Source organism: Uranotaenia lowii, chromosome 3 (genome assembly GCF_029784155.1).
Source record: "Uranotaenia lowii strain MFRU-FL chromosome 3, ASM2978415v1, whole genome shotgun sequence".
In the NCBI taxonomy this organism is placed as follows: domain Eukaryota; kingdom Metazoa; phylum Arthropoda; class Insecta; order Diptera; family Culicidae; genus Uranotaenia; species Uranotaenia lowii.
Window position 1 is genome coordinate 362688713 of NC_073693.1, and position 16256 is coordinate 362704968.

General features: G+C 39.4%; 1 protein-coding gene across 1 annotated transcript; it reads right to left on the minus strand.

Moving 5' to 3' along the window:
* Positions 1 to 6752: 6752 nt before the first annotated feature.
* Positions 6753 to 7415, minus strand: LOC129751150 (uncharacterized). Its single transcript, XM_055746473.1, has 2 exons — positions 7203 to 7415; positions 6753 to 7136 (listed from the first exon to the last, which is right to left on the minus strand). Exons 1-2 carry the CDS (start codon positions 7407 to 7409, stop codon positions 6801 to 6803), a joined length of 543 nt encoding a protein of 180 aa, XP_055602448.1. The 5' UTR covers positions 7410 to 7415; the 3' UTR covers positions 6753 to 6800.
* Positions 7416 to 16256: the final 8841 nt, after the last annotated feature.

Below are 16256 nucleotides of genomic sequence, written 5' to 3' on the forward strand. Positions count from 1 at the left end.
TGTGGGACCTTTCATATGATAACTTTTGTCAAGACAGCTTGAAGCTTGGCTCTTTCTGATCAATCTGATGGAGATCTGAATTGTATCAGGTAGCTGCCATTGAAATTTCTTTAAGGTAAATAAAAGCAATTCAGTTCAATTCTATAACTCAAGACAACTGGTTGCCCTGACAACATAAGCCAGGGCCGTAGGAAGAACCGACTCATGGGAGGGGGGTTTTGGTGACTGATTTTTACCTATGATTTTTTGTCTAACAACACACGAATTAAAATAAAATTTAAAAAATTTGTTTTTAACTATATGATTATTCTTTTTTAAATACTCATGATTAGTTTTCGTATGTAATTGTAACTTAAGAGAAGACACGAATGCCACAAGGATAGTAAAGTGCCATTAATAAAACCTTAAACACAGAAACTTTAGAAAAGTGGTCCTTAACCTAAAGGGTGAGCTAATTTTTTTGTTATGAAACCTCTAGAAAAAAAAAATGAAATTTGCTTTCATCGATGGTTAAAATTTTTTTTATTTGTTTAAATGTCTGGTGGTCAATTTCTTAAAAAATATTCCGAATTTTATGGTGTTGTCCTCTTTCCTTGAGATTAAGAGGTCAAGGAAAGGGAGTTTTCCATCAATTTCTTTCTCTACAGTAAATTTTATCGAACTGTGTTTGGAGTTTAGAAGCTCTAAAGTCTGCGTGAGATAACGCTCCTTTACCGAGGCAAGGATGTCATCGACGTAGCGCCACCAGACACGTGGGAAAAGTCTTTCTCTTTTCTCCAAATCTGCTTCCAAGTCGCTCATGAATGATGGGCAACATCGAGCCCGAAACCGGTCGACAAAAAAGGTAATTTTTTCCGTTTGTAAGAACGTTAAGTGTCGTGTCCTGTAATACGTCGTGTGTTAATTGTGTAGTTGAGTTCTTACGTTGGCACAAATCCGCTTGAAAATGAGTGTGATTCCAAATACCTAAACCCTTGACAAAAATGAATAATGAAAAATCTTAATCGAGAACTACGAGATCTAGTGATTTTCTCGTTGAGATAAGCTGGTTTACCCGTGTGATCGATTTTGTGCAAAAAAATACAAGCTCTATATTTATAAAAATCATTAAAAGAACACCCCAAAAGCTGAGGGTGATGATGGCTTACTCTGTGGAATCGATTCAAATTGAATATATAGCGAACACAACAATTCAAAGCTAAGCGGAGACGATTCATTAACATTGCTGTAGCTTGTAACAGGAATTCAGCCCCGAAGATGAAGTGTAGAAGGATAAGTGCTTTAAAATGAGTTAGTTTAATGACCGAAGGAAGAATACTTGTTTTAAGTCTAAGAGTTCATAAAACATTATATATTTTGGTACACTGAGCATTTACGAATGAATTCCACTGTAAATCTCTTTGAATAGGTACACCTAAGCTTGTTGCTTTTTCGACATACTGAATATTTTGATTCCCGAGGACTAATTGTGGGGTAGGGGAGAACTGTACAAGACGCACCAGTGAGGTAAGATGGCCCATGCCATTCTTTCTCAAAAATACACTGACCTCTGGCTCCGAATGGTGTTTTTCTACATTTTTATTGTAACAAACGAGCTTTTTCATCATTTTTTAGATGAAGAGTTCACACAAACGACTTTAATTATTAGAAACAGAAGGATAAGTGGATTCTGCCTAAAACTTGTTATTTTCTCGGTTAACATATAAGGTTTTATGGTAAACCAGTCAGCGCTATCTCATCAAACTGCAGCTTTTCGTTATAACACTAGTATGCACTTTCGAATGACTATTATTATTTAATAATATTTTACTAACTTCCCACAAATTTTAACTAAAGTTAATCATATCAAAATTGGAGCAGAATGCCCGCAAAACCACGTGTTTTGGGCTCAAATTTGGAATGCTGTTAACTTTTGAGAAAAACAAAATGTCAAAACCAAATGTCTTTCTTTTTATTTGCTGACTCCAAAATTACGATAAGAATGCATAATTATTGTGGGGCTCATTCCGGAGTCCACCGGAGAACCGACTCGACCATCTAGATTTCTCGTCCCGATGTTTATTGCGCAGCGAAAGCGCACAACCGCTATGGCGCACGATAGGCAAACGAATGAGTGAATTGGGGCAATGTCCATTGGAGAGAAAGAGATGGTTAGAGCGATAAAGATATTGCTCGTGACAGATCGAACAATGCTGGCATATAGTGCTGCCAGTTGCATTGTTTGACTAAATTGAAGATTTGACAAGATTCTTTAACGCATATCCCACAATTATAACAAGTTTCGTCCTTGTTTGAGTTAAAAAGGTGCACCAATATTTTACTCGAAAACAAATATTTGCCGCCATGTTTGCCGCGATATCAGTCAAGAAATAGAAGTTCGTTGCCTACCTGAAGGCGTTTTACCTATAAGGATACAAAAAAGTGAATTTTGAAAAGCAAAATTTTCGCTAAATTAAGCAATAATAAATGATTTTTTGCCAAAGCATGGTTAGTTTACAAAAATACGATGAACATGTAATACATAATTTGATGTTTCAATTACTATATTCCGTATAATCATTGTTTAATTTCTTACCACCCGTCGGAATGGCGCGTTCTGTCCACTAGTTTTGGCGTTCTACCCCGCGGCTTGTTTTCTGGCTGTTTAAGATTTTCACAAAAATATAACTAAAATCGTGTTTTTTACATATAATTTCTTTTTGATAAGATGTAAATGTGATCCCTGAATCGTCGTGAACTTTCAATTTGGTTCATAGATGATGGGTATCGCTGTAAATAGCGATTATGCTTAAGTGGTGCGTCTTGTACAGTTTTCCCCTACTGGTTTCGATCGTGATCTCACTTGGAATCGACATGTGAATGCTCAATGCGGCAAAGTTTATGGTGCTGTTGAAAGACTTAACCTAACAACTAGACATCTAGATGTTAATACCAAACTAAAATTATTCAAAGCTTATGTTTTTCCTTTGATTATTTGTCCGCGGAAGAACTGACGAGGGTTCTAGCTCGCGCTTGCGATGCTGTGATGACGAGAAGGACCAAGCGTAAAAACACTATTTAGGCCACCTGTCTACTGGTGGACGGAGGAAATTGCGGGTCTGCGTGCCAACTGCCATAGGGTAAAGCGAAGGATGCAGAATGCAAGGACCCGAGAAGAGAGAACGGAGCGTAGACCACTCTTCACAAGCGCGAGATCGGGCACGTTTCAAGCAGTTATGCCGTGACGCCAACGACTGTCCATGGGGTGATGCCTATCGGATAGTCATGGGCAGAACTAAAAGTGGGGGTGCACCACCTTACACGTGCCCGGATAAACTGAAAGTCATCATCAATGAGCGATGTTATCCGCTGGCCAACAGTCCCGTATGACTGGGACACCAGCGCCGAAGAGCGAATAACGGTGGAAAAACTTAGCGAGATCGCCAAGTCTCTCCAACCGAGGAAGGCCCCCGGACTGGACGGCTTTCCGAACGTCGCAGTGAAGGCCGCGATCAGGAAGTTCCTCGATATGTTCCGGACATTGTTGCAACGATACGTGACGAAACGGGTGTTCCCTGACACGTGGAAACGGCAGAAACTCGTCCTTCTGCCAAAACCTGGTAAGCGTCCAGGAGATCCATTGGCGTATAGGTCGATCTGTCTACTGGATACAGTGGGCAAGGTCCTGGAGAAAGTGATTCAGAATCGAGTTCAGAGATACACTGAAAACGAGGGTGGACTCGCGGAAAACTGTTTGGTTTCCGTGGAGGACGCAGTACTGTAGATGCCATCCGCTCGGCCATCGAGGTAGCGGACAGAGCCAGGCTAACCAAGAGGCTCTGCTTTTGCGCGGTGGTCTCTCTGGATGTGAAGAACGCCTTCAACAGTGCCAGTTGGACAGCGATTGCGTCGTCGTTCATTAAAATGAGGGTCCCGGCATATCTGTATAGGCTTGTGGAAAGTTACTTCCACAATCGCCAACTGCAGTAAATGACCGGTGAGGGTTTGCGAACACAAGAGGTTTCAGCGGGTGTTCCACAGGGGTCAATACTCGGCCTGATTCTGTGGAACATCAATCACGATGAACTCCTACGAACAAGCCTCCCATCGGGAGCTGAACTCGTAGGATTTGCGGATGATGTAGTCCTCTTGGCGAGAGGCTCTTAAACCACGGCCGCACTCAAACGGATGATGTAGTAAAAGGAGGATCGTGGCAAGTGTGACCACATCAACCTTGCGGTACGGAGCAGCGGCCTGGGGGCAGGCCCTGGGAAGAAACTGTAACCTGCAGACTGATGAACCTGTGACGATGATGTAGTCCTCTTGGCGATAGACTCCTAAACAGCGGAGGTTGAGCTACTGGCCACGGTAGCTATCCAGGCAGTGAAAAGCTGAATGTACTCCAAGTGCCTGCGTCTAGCCCACCACAAAACCGAGATGGTGCTAATCACCAACCTGATCTCACCCCAAACAGGTACCATTGCCGTTGGACCTTGCAATAACGCGCAAACAAGTACATAGGGGTGATGATAGATGACAGGCTCAGCTTAACGAGCCATGTCGGCTACGTGTGCAAGAGAGCGGCAATGGCCACGGCCGCACTCACACGGATGATGCCAAACTCTTCGGCCATCCGAAGTGGTAAAAGGAGGATCGTGGCAAGTGTGACCACATCAATCTTGCGGTACGGAGCAGCGGCCTGGGGGCAGGCCCTGGGAAGAAACTGTAACGGGGGTTATCAGCGGGTACCGGATCATGTCGTCCGAAGCCGCCTGTGTAGTAGCGGGTGTCATGCCCATCTCGATTTTGCTTGAGGAGGATGTCTATTGCTACGACAACAAAGACACGCCCAATGTACGAGATCTCGCCAATGAGGACTCGATGTCCAACTGGCAGCAGCTGTGAGACAACTCAACGAGAGGAAGGTGGACCCATCGTCTGATCCCGCACATCGGGAGCTGGATCGGAAGAAGGCACGGTGAAGTGGACTTCTATATGACGCAACTCCTGACTGGTCATGGATGCTTCATGAAGTACCACTACCGGTTTGGACATGTGGCTTCGCCATATTGCCCAGATTGTGGAGACGTAGAGGAAACACCCGAGCATGTGATGTTTGTCTGTCCGAGGTTTGCGGCGGTACGTACTTCCATATTTGCAGGAGCTGGAACCAACGGCAGTCCACGAACGGTGTAGGATGACTCCATCGACGGGGAGCATCTGAGTAGTGTGCGTCCGATCCCTTGATCGAAGCTACAAAGATAAGGCATCATCTTCTGCGTAGCGGAGGTCAGGGGTGCGCCGCGAACGTGTTTAGGATTCCCCAATGTCGGGGAGTATCCGAGTAGTGCCGCTTCCTATGGGGGAAACTGCGGGGATAAGACTTTACCTTCCTCGTAGCGGACCTCGAAGGAAGAGGGTTAACCACTGTCGGGGAATACCCACGGGTAGAGAGGCTCTCGATGCCGGGCGAGCCTCTAATAATTTTGAAAATGTTGAGATACGTGAAAAACATAAGGATCAAAGTTTCCCCGAAATAGAGTAGGATGTCGTCACCGTCAGGAAACATCCGAGCCGTAGCGTTCAAAGTCCCGAACGTGTGCCGTGACAGGCGCGATTTTAGGATAAGCTGCTCTCGATCTGGCACACGACGGACAAGGTGGCGTACCTCGAATCCTGGAGATAAGAGGTCGGGCTTCGAGTCGTTAGAGGAGAGGTCAGGCCTCGAACCTCCAGGCGGAGAGGTTTGTGTGGTCAACCCCGAGTTTATATGATAAGGGGTCGGGTCTTGAGTCGTAAGAGGAGGGATCAGGCTCTGTATCAACAAGAGGAGCGGTTCAAGTGGTCAAATCGAGTGGTCGGGCCTTGAATCGTGCAGAGGAGAGGTAAACCTCGAGTCGATGCGAGGAGGGGTCGGATCTCGAGTCGTTAGAGGAGAGATCAGGCCTCAAGTCGCGAAGAGGAGAGGTTTGTTTGGGAATCTCGAGTCATTGCGAGGAGATGTCGGTTCTCAAGTCGTTAGAGGATAGTTCAGGCGTCGAGTCGTAAGGATGAGAAGCTTTGCTGAAAGTGGTCTCGTTAATGAGTATTGCCTTGGAGCGCACCTCCCACTATAGTGTGCTAAACAGTTCGAGGTGGGAACCAGGTCTGCGGCCCCAGGTGGAGTTTAGAGAGTAGGGGGTATACACGAAGTATATCATGAGTCTTCCCATTGTACCCATGGACCCAGAGTAGCAAACTGGGTGGACGCGGTGGCTCGCCGTGCCTTGGAATACAAAAAAAAAAACATAAGGTGGTACGAAAGCCAAAACGTTTGTTTTGTGCAAAAAAAAACATGAATCCGTCAAATTGCCCGAGGCACGGCCAATCGAGACTTTTTGGGCTTTGACCAAAGCAAAGCTACGAAAATACATAAAACCAGCTGATGACATCGAAAAATTTAGAAAGAATTGGCCAAAAGTGGTGAAAATGGTGGATAATGCAACTGTGCAGAAGCTTATTAGTCATGTTCGAGGACAAGTGCGAAGTCTAGCATATGACCAAAAATTTCCATCAAACAAGAGTACAGTAATGGGTAGGATATATCTATCTTTGGTGAGGTTCATTTGGGGGTCGTCGAATATGGTAAGTTCGGCAAGTTGTAAGTTGCGAAAGGTAAGATTGTTAAAATATTTACATCGATGAAAAGTTCCCTTTTTTTCAAATATAGGAATAATCAATGTGGTTAACTTATTTAATTTCTATCTGAAATGAATGATATGGAACCAATCAACAAAATTTCTTTGTTTTTTTATTGAAAAAATAAATAATTGAAGGAATCTCTATGAATACCAAACCTTTGTGAATAACTGAATCACCGATCGTTGTTTTTTCGGTCCGGTGTGCACAACTCTAACCCTCCACAATCCCGGAGGAACGACCGGCGGTATGAAAGAAGTATCCGATACCCAAAAATTTTCAAATGTGTAGACGCCTTTGGGCCAGGGACACAAACCTTTAGGCCCGACCTGGATCCAATCCGATCCTTTCTTCCAGATATGCTGATACTCTCGGTAGGTTGTGTTGATAAAGTCGCAAAAGTTCTGCTTCTTCAAATTCATCGGATACTCGTTGAACTGGTTGTTTCCAAGGGGGCTGTACGCGCACTGCATTTCAAACTGGCAGAAGGAACTGAATTACGTAAACAAAATGGAGGAAGTTTTTTTATTGTAATTCAACCTCACCGTATAGCTGTTATCCATGTCTTCAAAGTAACTGATTGTACCCGTAACGACTGGAGTTGTTCGATTGTATTTTGTTACGCGCAGTTGACTGGTAAGAAAACCATTACCCTCTAGCTGCTCAATTCTCTGAAGTTCCATTTCAATCTTTTTAGCGCAGCAAAGGTGGAAAAGTATCGCCACAAAAACGACGTTTGTAATGTGAACCATTTTCCTACGACAGCAATCTATCTATGATTGCCACTATAGGAAACGTGTTCTTGTTATACTGCCATAAATTGAATCGCGGTGTAATTAATTTGTTGTGAGGTATCTCATAGCGATTATCATCAATTTGCACCATGAGTAAACTTTTCAACGATTCATATTAAATTCACTTGAAAGGGTAATTTATTGTTTTTAGGAAGTCCAATGAAATGTTTTTTTTTTGTTTTAATTTGAACTTAATTCACGATTTATGATTCAATGTTGAATAATATACACATAAACAATACACATGGAAATTTTTTTTTTATTATCTGACAATTTTCGCTGGGGGTTTTCAGATCTTACCCAAAATTTAATATGTGGTTAAAATCTTCAAATGTTTTATTTAGATTTCTAATATTTTTCTTTTTCGAGTTAGATTCGATTCAAACGCATTGAAATTGTATCAGCTTTTCATATAAAATTATTGTTGACAAAAATAAGTTGATTGTCTACTTTGGTGTCTTGAGATGAAAGTTACATCATAAATTGCAGAATATTCGGTAATGCAGACGGTACCATTAGACACCATTTAAAGCATTTTTACAATTTTTCATGTAAAAGCTAATTACATATTTTATAAAAATATTTTATTTTATTTGATAAAATTTCAATGCGTTTTGAAGAGCTATTTTATGATTTCCTTTGAAAAATAACAGGGTTATGCAGCATTTAAATACGATTTTTTTTATTTACAAATGAATCTAACTCGAAAAACAAAAATGTAAGAAATCTGAAACAATACAAACAAACACTTTATACAAAATTCCAGAAAAATCGTAAACTTCATTGACTGACCCACAAATTAAAAAATATTCTATGGAACAGTTTTTGAGTTAAACTCAAAATATAAAAAAGTACTTATTCTTATATTCAAATATATGAATGAGTGGCTTAGAGCCGTTTGCTCAAATTAATGAGTCGATTCCTTTGAGTGTTGTCTGAGAAATATTCGTTGAATGCCTTCAGTTTTTTAAATTATCCAATAGAAAATCCGCAGAAAATATTGAAATTCAATAGTGAGGAAGTGTAGTAGGCGTTGGTAGGATCGGACGTAAATTTTTTTTCCGCGTGTGTCAAAATCGTTGTAGGAAAATTCTTTTCCATGTAATTCAATAAGAGAAAAATTGAATTAAACAGTTTCCTCTAATAGTGAAGATGGATTAACCTTAAAGGCCCTCGAATTCCGATGCTGCTCTTCCAGAATTTCCTAGAGCGAGAGAATAAGTCTAGCTAGGCAGAGTGTTGTTCCCCCGGCTCAATTCTCAAAAAAGCTGGCAAAAAGTCTGTTTTCAACAATTTTTGCACTGAAACCTTTCAAAATTGTTCAATAATCATAATTTCACAAAAAATAATATATTATTTTCATATTTTCTTTTAAATTTCTTTTGTTATTGAAAGAATTCGAAAAATTTAATTTATTTGAATATCTCAGTAAGTAAATTCATGTAGTAAAATTTTTGCCAAAAGATTGCTGTAAAATCTATCACATTCTAGAAAGGTTAATTGAATCTAAAATTATCTCAAAATTACAATACATATGAAATTAAATCAATACAGATTGACCTGACAACGCTCTAGTACCGATCACTTTTTTAATTTTTCATTAATTAACGAGTCAATATAGAAATTTAATGATAGATGAGAATTGTTCAACAATTTTGCCACTACTGATCAAAATTTTGAAATAAAGGTTTGTAGGCTTTTTTTCTTAAATGATCATTTATTATATCAATGGTTGTTTTAAAACAAAACACTTAATTTACATTTTAAACGAGAAAAACAAACTTTTTGCTTCAATTTTCTAAATTTTTTAATGTAACTTTTTATATTTATTTTTTAATTTATTTCATGTTTCATATTTTTAAAATAATATTATAAAAGTTTCTAACAATTTTAATAGTTTCAATTGGTTCTCATGAATATCTTATGTGATTTTTTCCGAGGAATTCAATTAAGGCTTTTCAAGTCCCCGCACGCTTCGAAAACTGGAGTTATGGCTGTTTTTACCCTCAATTTCCTACATTTTTCAATCATTTCAGAAAAAAAGCATGTTCGGACTTGAAAATAGTGAACCGAATGGGACGTATCTTATGTGATATTTTAGCCACCGCACGGATTGGAAACTGTTATGGCTGTTTTGCCTTCAATTTCCCAACATTTTTCAAATAGTTTAGCTAAAGCATTATCGGACTTGGGCTTGTGATACAGCTCAGTTGGCAAGTCTGTTGTCTCCTGAGCCGATGTTCGAGCCGAGTTCGAGCCGAGTTCGAGCCCAAGAGTAAACATCGAACACAGTTGTACCGGATAAATTTTTCAATAATGATCCGCCAACTGTAACGTTGATAAAGTCGCGAATGCCATAACGATGGTAAAACGACTATAATCGAAACAAAAAAAAATTATCGGACTTGAAAATTTTGAACTTAAAGAGACGAATCTTGCACGATTTTTTCCGAGGAATCCAATGAAGGCTGTTTTAGTCATGACACGCATTGGAAACAGGAGTTATGGCTATTTTACCCTCAATTCCCCAACATGTTTCAATTATTTAAAAAAAGCATGTTAGGACTTGAAAATTTTGACCCAAATGGGACGTATCTTGTGTATTTTTTTTTCCTAGAAATCCAGGCTTCCACACGCTTCGGAAACTGGAGTTAGGGCTGATTTTACCCTCCATTCCCCTTCATTCTTCAATTATTTCAGAAAAAAAAGCATTTTTTGACCAGAAAATTTTGAACAAAATGGGTCAAATCTTGTGTGGTCTTTTTCCGAAAAATCCAACAAAGCCTGATTGAGCCACCAAACGCACTGGAAACTGGAGTTATGGCTGTTTTACCCTCAATTTCCCGACATTTTTCAATTAATTCAAAAAATTAAGGGTAAAACAGCCACAACTTATTTTTTCGAAGCGTGCGGTGGCTCAAACAGCCTTCATTGTATTCCTCGAAAAATAACGCATAAGATAAGTCTCATTTGGTTCAAAATTTCAAGTCCGAATCATGCTTTTTCTGAACTAAAAGAAAAATGTTTGGAAATTGTTGGTAAAACAACCATAAATGTGGTGGCTCCAACAGGATTTGTTGGATTTCTCGGAAAAAAATCACATGAGGTGCGTCCCTTTTGGTCCAAAATATTTAAGTCCGAACATGCTTTTTTCTGAAATAATTGAAAAATGTAGGGGAATTGAGGGTACAATCTGCCATAACTCCATTTTCCAAAGCGTTCGGTTGCTCAAGCAGCCTCCATTCGATTCTTCGAAAAAATCACACAAGATACGTTTTATTGGGGTCAAAATTAAGTCCGAACATACAAAAAAGAAAAAGAAAATATATAAAAAAATAAAAAACAAAAAAAATTAATTAATAAATAAAAAAAAATTAATAAAGACATGCGTTTTCTTAAATATTTGATAAATATAATAGAATTTAGGGTAAAACCGCCATAACTCCATTTTCCGAAGCGTATTTTTATTTATTTACATAGTATTCCGTCTTACGACATAACTTGACGAACATAATTCCTAAAATTCACTCGGTCCATGGCAACCGTTCTCCAATTTCTCGGGCACCCCACGTTCGCCAGATCACGCTCCACTTGGTCTAACCACCTCACTCGTTGCGCCCCCGCTCGTCTTGTTCCTACCGGATTCGTAGCGAACACCTGTTTTGCAGGACAGTCGTCCGGCATTCTCGCAACATGTCCTGCCCAGCGTATCCGGCCAGCTTTCACCACCTTCTGGATACTGGGTTCGCCGTAGAGACGCGCGAGCTCGTGGTTCATCCTTCGCCTCCACACTCCGTTCTCCTGTACGCCGCCAAAGATGGTTCTTAACACTCGTCGCTCGAATACTCCGAGTGTACGCAGGTCCTCCTCGAGCAATATCCATGTCTCGTGCCCGTAGAGAACAACCGGTCTAATAAGCGTCATATACAGGTTACACTTCGTGCGAGGGCTAAGCCTTCTCGACCGCAGTTGCTTGTGGAGTCCATAGTAGGCACGACTTCCGCTGATAATTTGCCTCCGGATCTCACGGCTGGTGTCATTGTCTGCGGTCACCAGTGAGCCGATATAGACAAAGTCTTCGACTATCTCCAGCTCGTCGCCGTCGATCGTGACCTTGTTATTACTGGACAAGCGGGTTCGGTCGGTCTCGGATCCGCAGGCCAGCATGTACTTCGTCTTGGACGTATTAATCATCAACCCAATCCTTCCTGCTTCGCGTTTCAGTTTGCGGTAGATCTCCTCCACCGCCGCAGATGATCTGCCGACTATATCAATGTCATCGGCAAAGCAGATAAGTTGACTGGATCTGTTGAAAATCGTGTCCCGCATTTCGCCCACCGCTCGTCGAATAACACCTTCTAGCGTCACGTTGAACATCATGCAGGATAGACCATCACCTTGTCGAAGCTCCCTGCGCGATTCGAATGAACTCGACAATTCACCCGAAATCCGCACACAGCACTGCGTTCCATCCATCGTCGCCTTGATCAGTCTGATCAGCTTCCCGGTAAAGCCGTTCTCGTCCATGATTTTCCATAGCTCGTTACGGTCGATCGTGTCGTATGCGGCTTTGAAGTCGATGAATAGATGGTGCGTAGGGACTTGGTGTTCGCGGCATTTTTGGAGGATTTGCCGTAATGTGAATATCTGGTCCGTCGTTGACCGTCCCTCCATGAAGCCGGCCTGATGACATTTTCCGAAGCGTGAAGTGAATCACACAAGATTCGTCCCATTTGGTTCAAAGTTTTCAAGTGCGAACATACTTTTATTTTGAAAAAATTGAAAAATATAAAGGAACTAGCTGATTTTACCCGGCCTTGCTCGGGTTCACATAAAATATAAATCGAAATGAGTCGTTTGACTTTTTGAAATTTTGAAAGCTTTTTGTTCATCATCATAACAAATTGGACCATGAGTGGCCATGTGAACTTTGTAAGTTTTGTAAGTCTTCTTAAAGTTTTAATTGGGATTATTAGCAAAGTTCATCGTTTTCATATTATTGAATGACTAATAGTTTTTAGGTTTGCTAATAGAAATTTGGAATAATTTCCCTTGAATGCTTATCCATTCTATCACGAATAACATTTCAATCTAAGGTTGCCAGGTTGGCCGGATTTATCTGGATTTGCTAGAACATTTGAATCAAAATTTAAGGTAAGTCCGGTCTGGCCCGGTATCCGGGATTTTGTTGCAAAAAGCCAGGTTTTATTCACATCATTTTTAAAACGTAACATAAGCTGAGATTTTATAATTATTATAATTTTTCATTCTTACGTTCAAAAAGAAGTTTTGAATGGCAAGTTTTAGAAACAATCATGACTCGTGTTTGGAAGCATGATATACAATTTAAAATCTGCTGATGAGGTTTGTTGATAAAAAAAATAATGCAAGTGTATTTTTCGTTATTTTTACTGAATAATTCCGTGGTTTTGACCAAGTATGCCCGGATATTGCCAGGATATCGGTTTGAACATTTTGAAATCAAATCCTGGTTTTGGCCAGGTTTTTCGATAAAATAGGCTAGATTTGTCCGGTCCCGATACCACAATTCTGACAACCTTATTTTACACCCCCCATTTTTTAGGAAGCTTGAATTGAATTACCATTTTTTTATCAAATGATAACATTTTTTTATCTTTTCCATGGGTTATCTAGTGAAAATGACATGTATTAAGCTTGTAAACAAATGTTAACGACCTCTTTTCAAGATCCCCCCGTAGAATGGAATACCCATTTAAGTTTTATTTTGTACTTAGAAATTTCTCAATAGATTTCCGCTGAAACCGCTGCATGTTTTCAATGGGCTTTTTAAGTTTTTTTTAATTAGATGGTTGAATTGAACACATCGGTGATCAATAATTAAATTTCTACATGGCAATCAAAGTGTTGAGATCGCAGCATTGAACTTGCAACCCTCAGTTTTATTAATTGTTTCCCTATGAGGAGTTCCGAAAATATAAAAATGGATGGTTCCTAAAAGCTGGAACATTAGTTTTCAGTCCAAATAGTTTTTCAACTGAAGAAGTCAATTCATAATGAACATGAATTAATGTATCCATACTTTACACACTGCATATTCTAGTAGATTTCTAACCACTGTTCTTCTCAATATATTTCTAACAGGCGAGTAGTTTTTTTTATCCTAATGAAATAAAGGCTCATTATTGCAATCAAATGCCTCGCACCGGTATCACGTGCTCTATACAGTACAGTAGAAGGAAAAACACCCGCCAAAATTTTTCCATTTAAATTTTTAATGCTCAGCAAGCTTTGATTTGCTTTCCAGTACACGTGAACTTTGGATGGTCGTTTCTAATGCCTGGCCCATGGTGATGGTGAAAACAGTCCTGCCAAAGGAAACGAAAATCGGTTGACAAATGGGTGCCATGACTTTTGGTTCGAGGGAATAAAAACGTAATTTGTATGGGAGGGTCTCTTTTTTTAGATGGGAGGGGCTCAAAACTATTACCTCGACCTTTCTCATGTCCATTTACATCGCTGCACCAAATTTCAAGCTGATCGGTTAAGCGGTGTGGATTTGTATAAGGTGCATACAAACATATATAGCCCAACTCATCTTTATATATTAGATTGATTGAGGGTTTCAAAGTTTTTTTTTGTGTAGAAGGGAAGATATTGAATTTCTTCGCGGCTATTACTCGTTTTTCTCATTGTGCGCTGGATATGATTTTTCGGGTTTTTTTTTGTTGTTGTTGACTTTGTTCTGTGATGTTTTTGATAAAAATTTGGTAGTTTTCGTTTCAGTTCGAGCATTCTCAGAAAAAAGCAATTTTCGGCCTTCTGGGGTCGTCTCTATGTTTTCTATGTTTGACCCTTTTTTGATGATGGTCGAATAAAAGTATAAGATATCGGTTCTTTACTAAAACAGTAGAGAAAAGATAATAAATCTCACTTGCTCCAAGCTAAAGTTGATCATTAGGTTATCAGAAAATCACATGGCAAATTTAGGCAAAACCTCATCATTGGGAGAGATTGCTTTGAGCCTCAAGCGTAAATGGAATTTTGAGTTATTTTGCTCGGGAGAAGCAAAATACTGGTTCTTCAATGATAACTTTCTTCTTTACTTTCCACTTTTTTTTTAAATAATTGATCTTCCTAAAGTTTTAGTGAAATTGAAAATTCCGCCTCAGTACCGCATCACGATAAGAGTTGTACCAAAAAGTTAAATCCAAATCTCGAGGGTGCGGTGGTTCGGCAAAATGCTGTTGAAGTATCCTTCTTGGAATTGCGTAGGGGAGAATGAGGATACTTGATCCCTGGGGATACTTGATTCCTTAGCTTTATCCCGAAACTGGAATGTCGTACATAGATCAAATGTTCAAGAAAAATGTGCCAAATGGAACAAAACGGAAATGGTTGAAGCTCAAAAATTTTTTACCAAAATAAGTTTTTGGATTATTGAACTTTGTTTGAAAAATTTCACAAAATGTGACTTGAAGAACTTTTTTAATCACTTTAAAATGTTCCTAACATGGAAAAATTATAACAAAAATATTTTTTTCCATTATATCAATCTTTGGAGTGTAATATGAACATCAAAATACCATATTTTCAAAGCGATGGAAAACTCTCAACTTTTTTTTCAGAAAAGGTTTTCTAAAATGTTGATTATGGATACAATTGATCCCTAATATTTGGGTACAAAAGATCCCTGTATATTCTTCTTCTCAATGGATCGTGGTCATTGCTGATTACGAGATTACTAATATTTATCCAATAGCTAATATTCATCCATCAATTATTTGAAGGTAAGAGCTAAAATAATTGATTTTCTCTTGTTTATAGAAAATTGGTCATCTTCTTGATGGGTTTTTCGAGGTTCGTGGCCAAATTTTTATGTTCCCAGAATGATGGAATACTTAGGACTTTAGCTTGAAAATAGAACGACATTAAGTAGCAAAATCCGTGGTATTTTAAGTGGCAGTCCAACTCACGGCCTTCCACGGAAAGTGTAGAGACCCATGGGCCACACAACACAAATCTGCCGGTCCAACCTGAATCCAATCTGTTCCATTTTTCCAATATTCCTGAAAATCCTTGTAGGTCGTTTTGAAGAAGTTGCAATGTAGCATGCCACAAGCAGATTGTACGCGATCTGCAGCTCAAACTGTGGAATGGGTCAAATTGTCATTAAATTTATGATTGAACGAAGAAGTCTGTGGTGATGACCGGAGCAGTTTGCTTAAACTTTCAAAACGTTGCTGAGTATTGATAAAATCTCAACCTTCGAGTTGTTAGAACTCCATTTTTCTAGCATTATAAACATGAAAAATGCTGCCATCAGATTGACATTAGTGAATTAAACCATTTTCTACCCAGTACTCGACTATTTATTTAACGGTACTTGAGCTGGGGCATTCAGAATATATTTATTTTTGATTTGAATCGCGTTTTTATTAACCTGCTGTGAGCTTGTCAAAAGAATCTGATATTTCTAAATATGATTGGCACATTGAGCCAGTTTGTTTATTTGAGAGTCAACAGTCTTGAGAATATCTGCTTGAATCTGAAATCAACATATTTTGTTTAAAATAAATTGATACTGAGACTATTCGAGCTCATTTAAACTCAACGATTTATTTCACAAAATTTTTCTGTCAATAATTGAACCTTAACCTTAAAACATTTACTCGCATTTGAAAACGGGTTTTTAGCCAAGTTACTCACAGTGCGAATAATTTTCATTTTAAAATGAGTTTGCTTGCAACGTTTGCTTGCTAGGCGATCGAAATCTTGACTATATATTTTCAACATTTTGTTCAAGTATCGGAAGATGAACAAACA

Coding starts and splice junctions, on each gene's coding strand:
- LOC129751150 (XM_055746473.1), bottom strand. CDS start 7,409: ATGGTTCACATTACAAACGTCGTTTTTGTGGCGATACTTTTCCACCTT. Junction 7,137..7,202: donor ACATGGATAACAGCTATACG/GTGAGGTTGAAT, acceptor TCCTTCTGCCAG/TTTGAAATGCAGTGCGCGTA.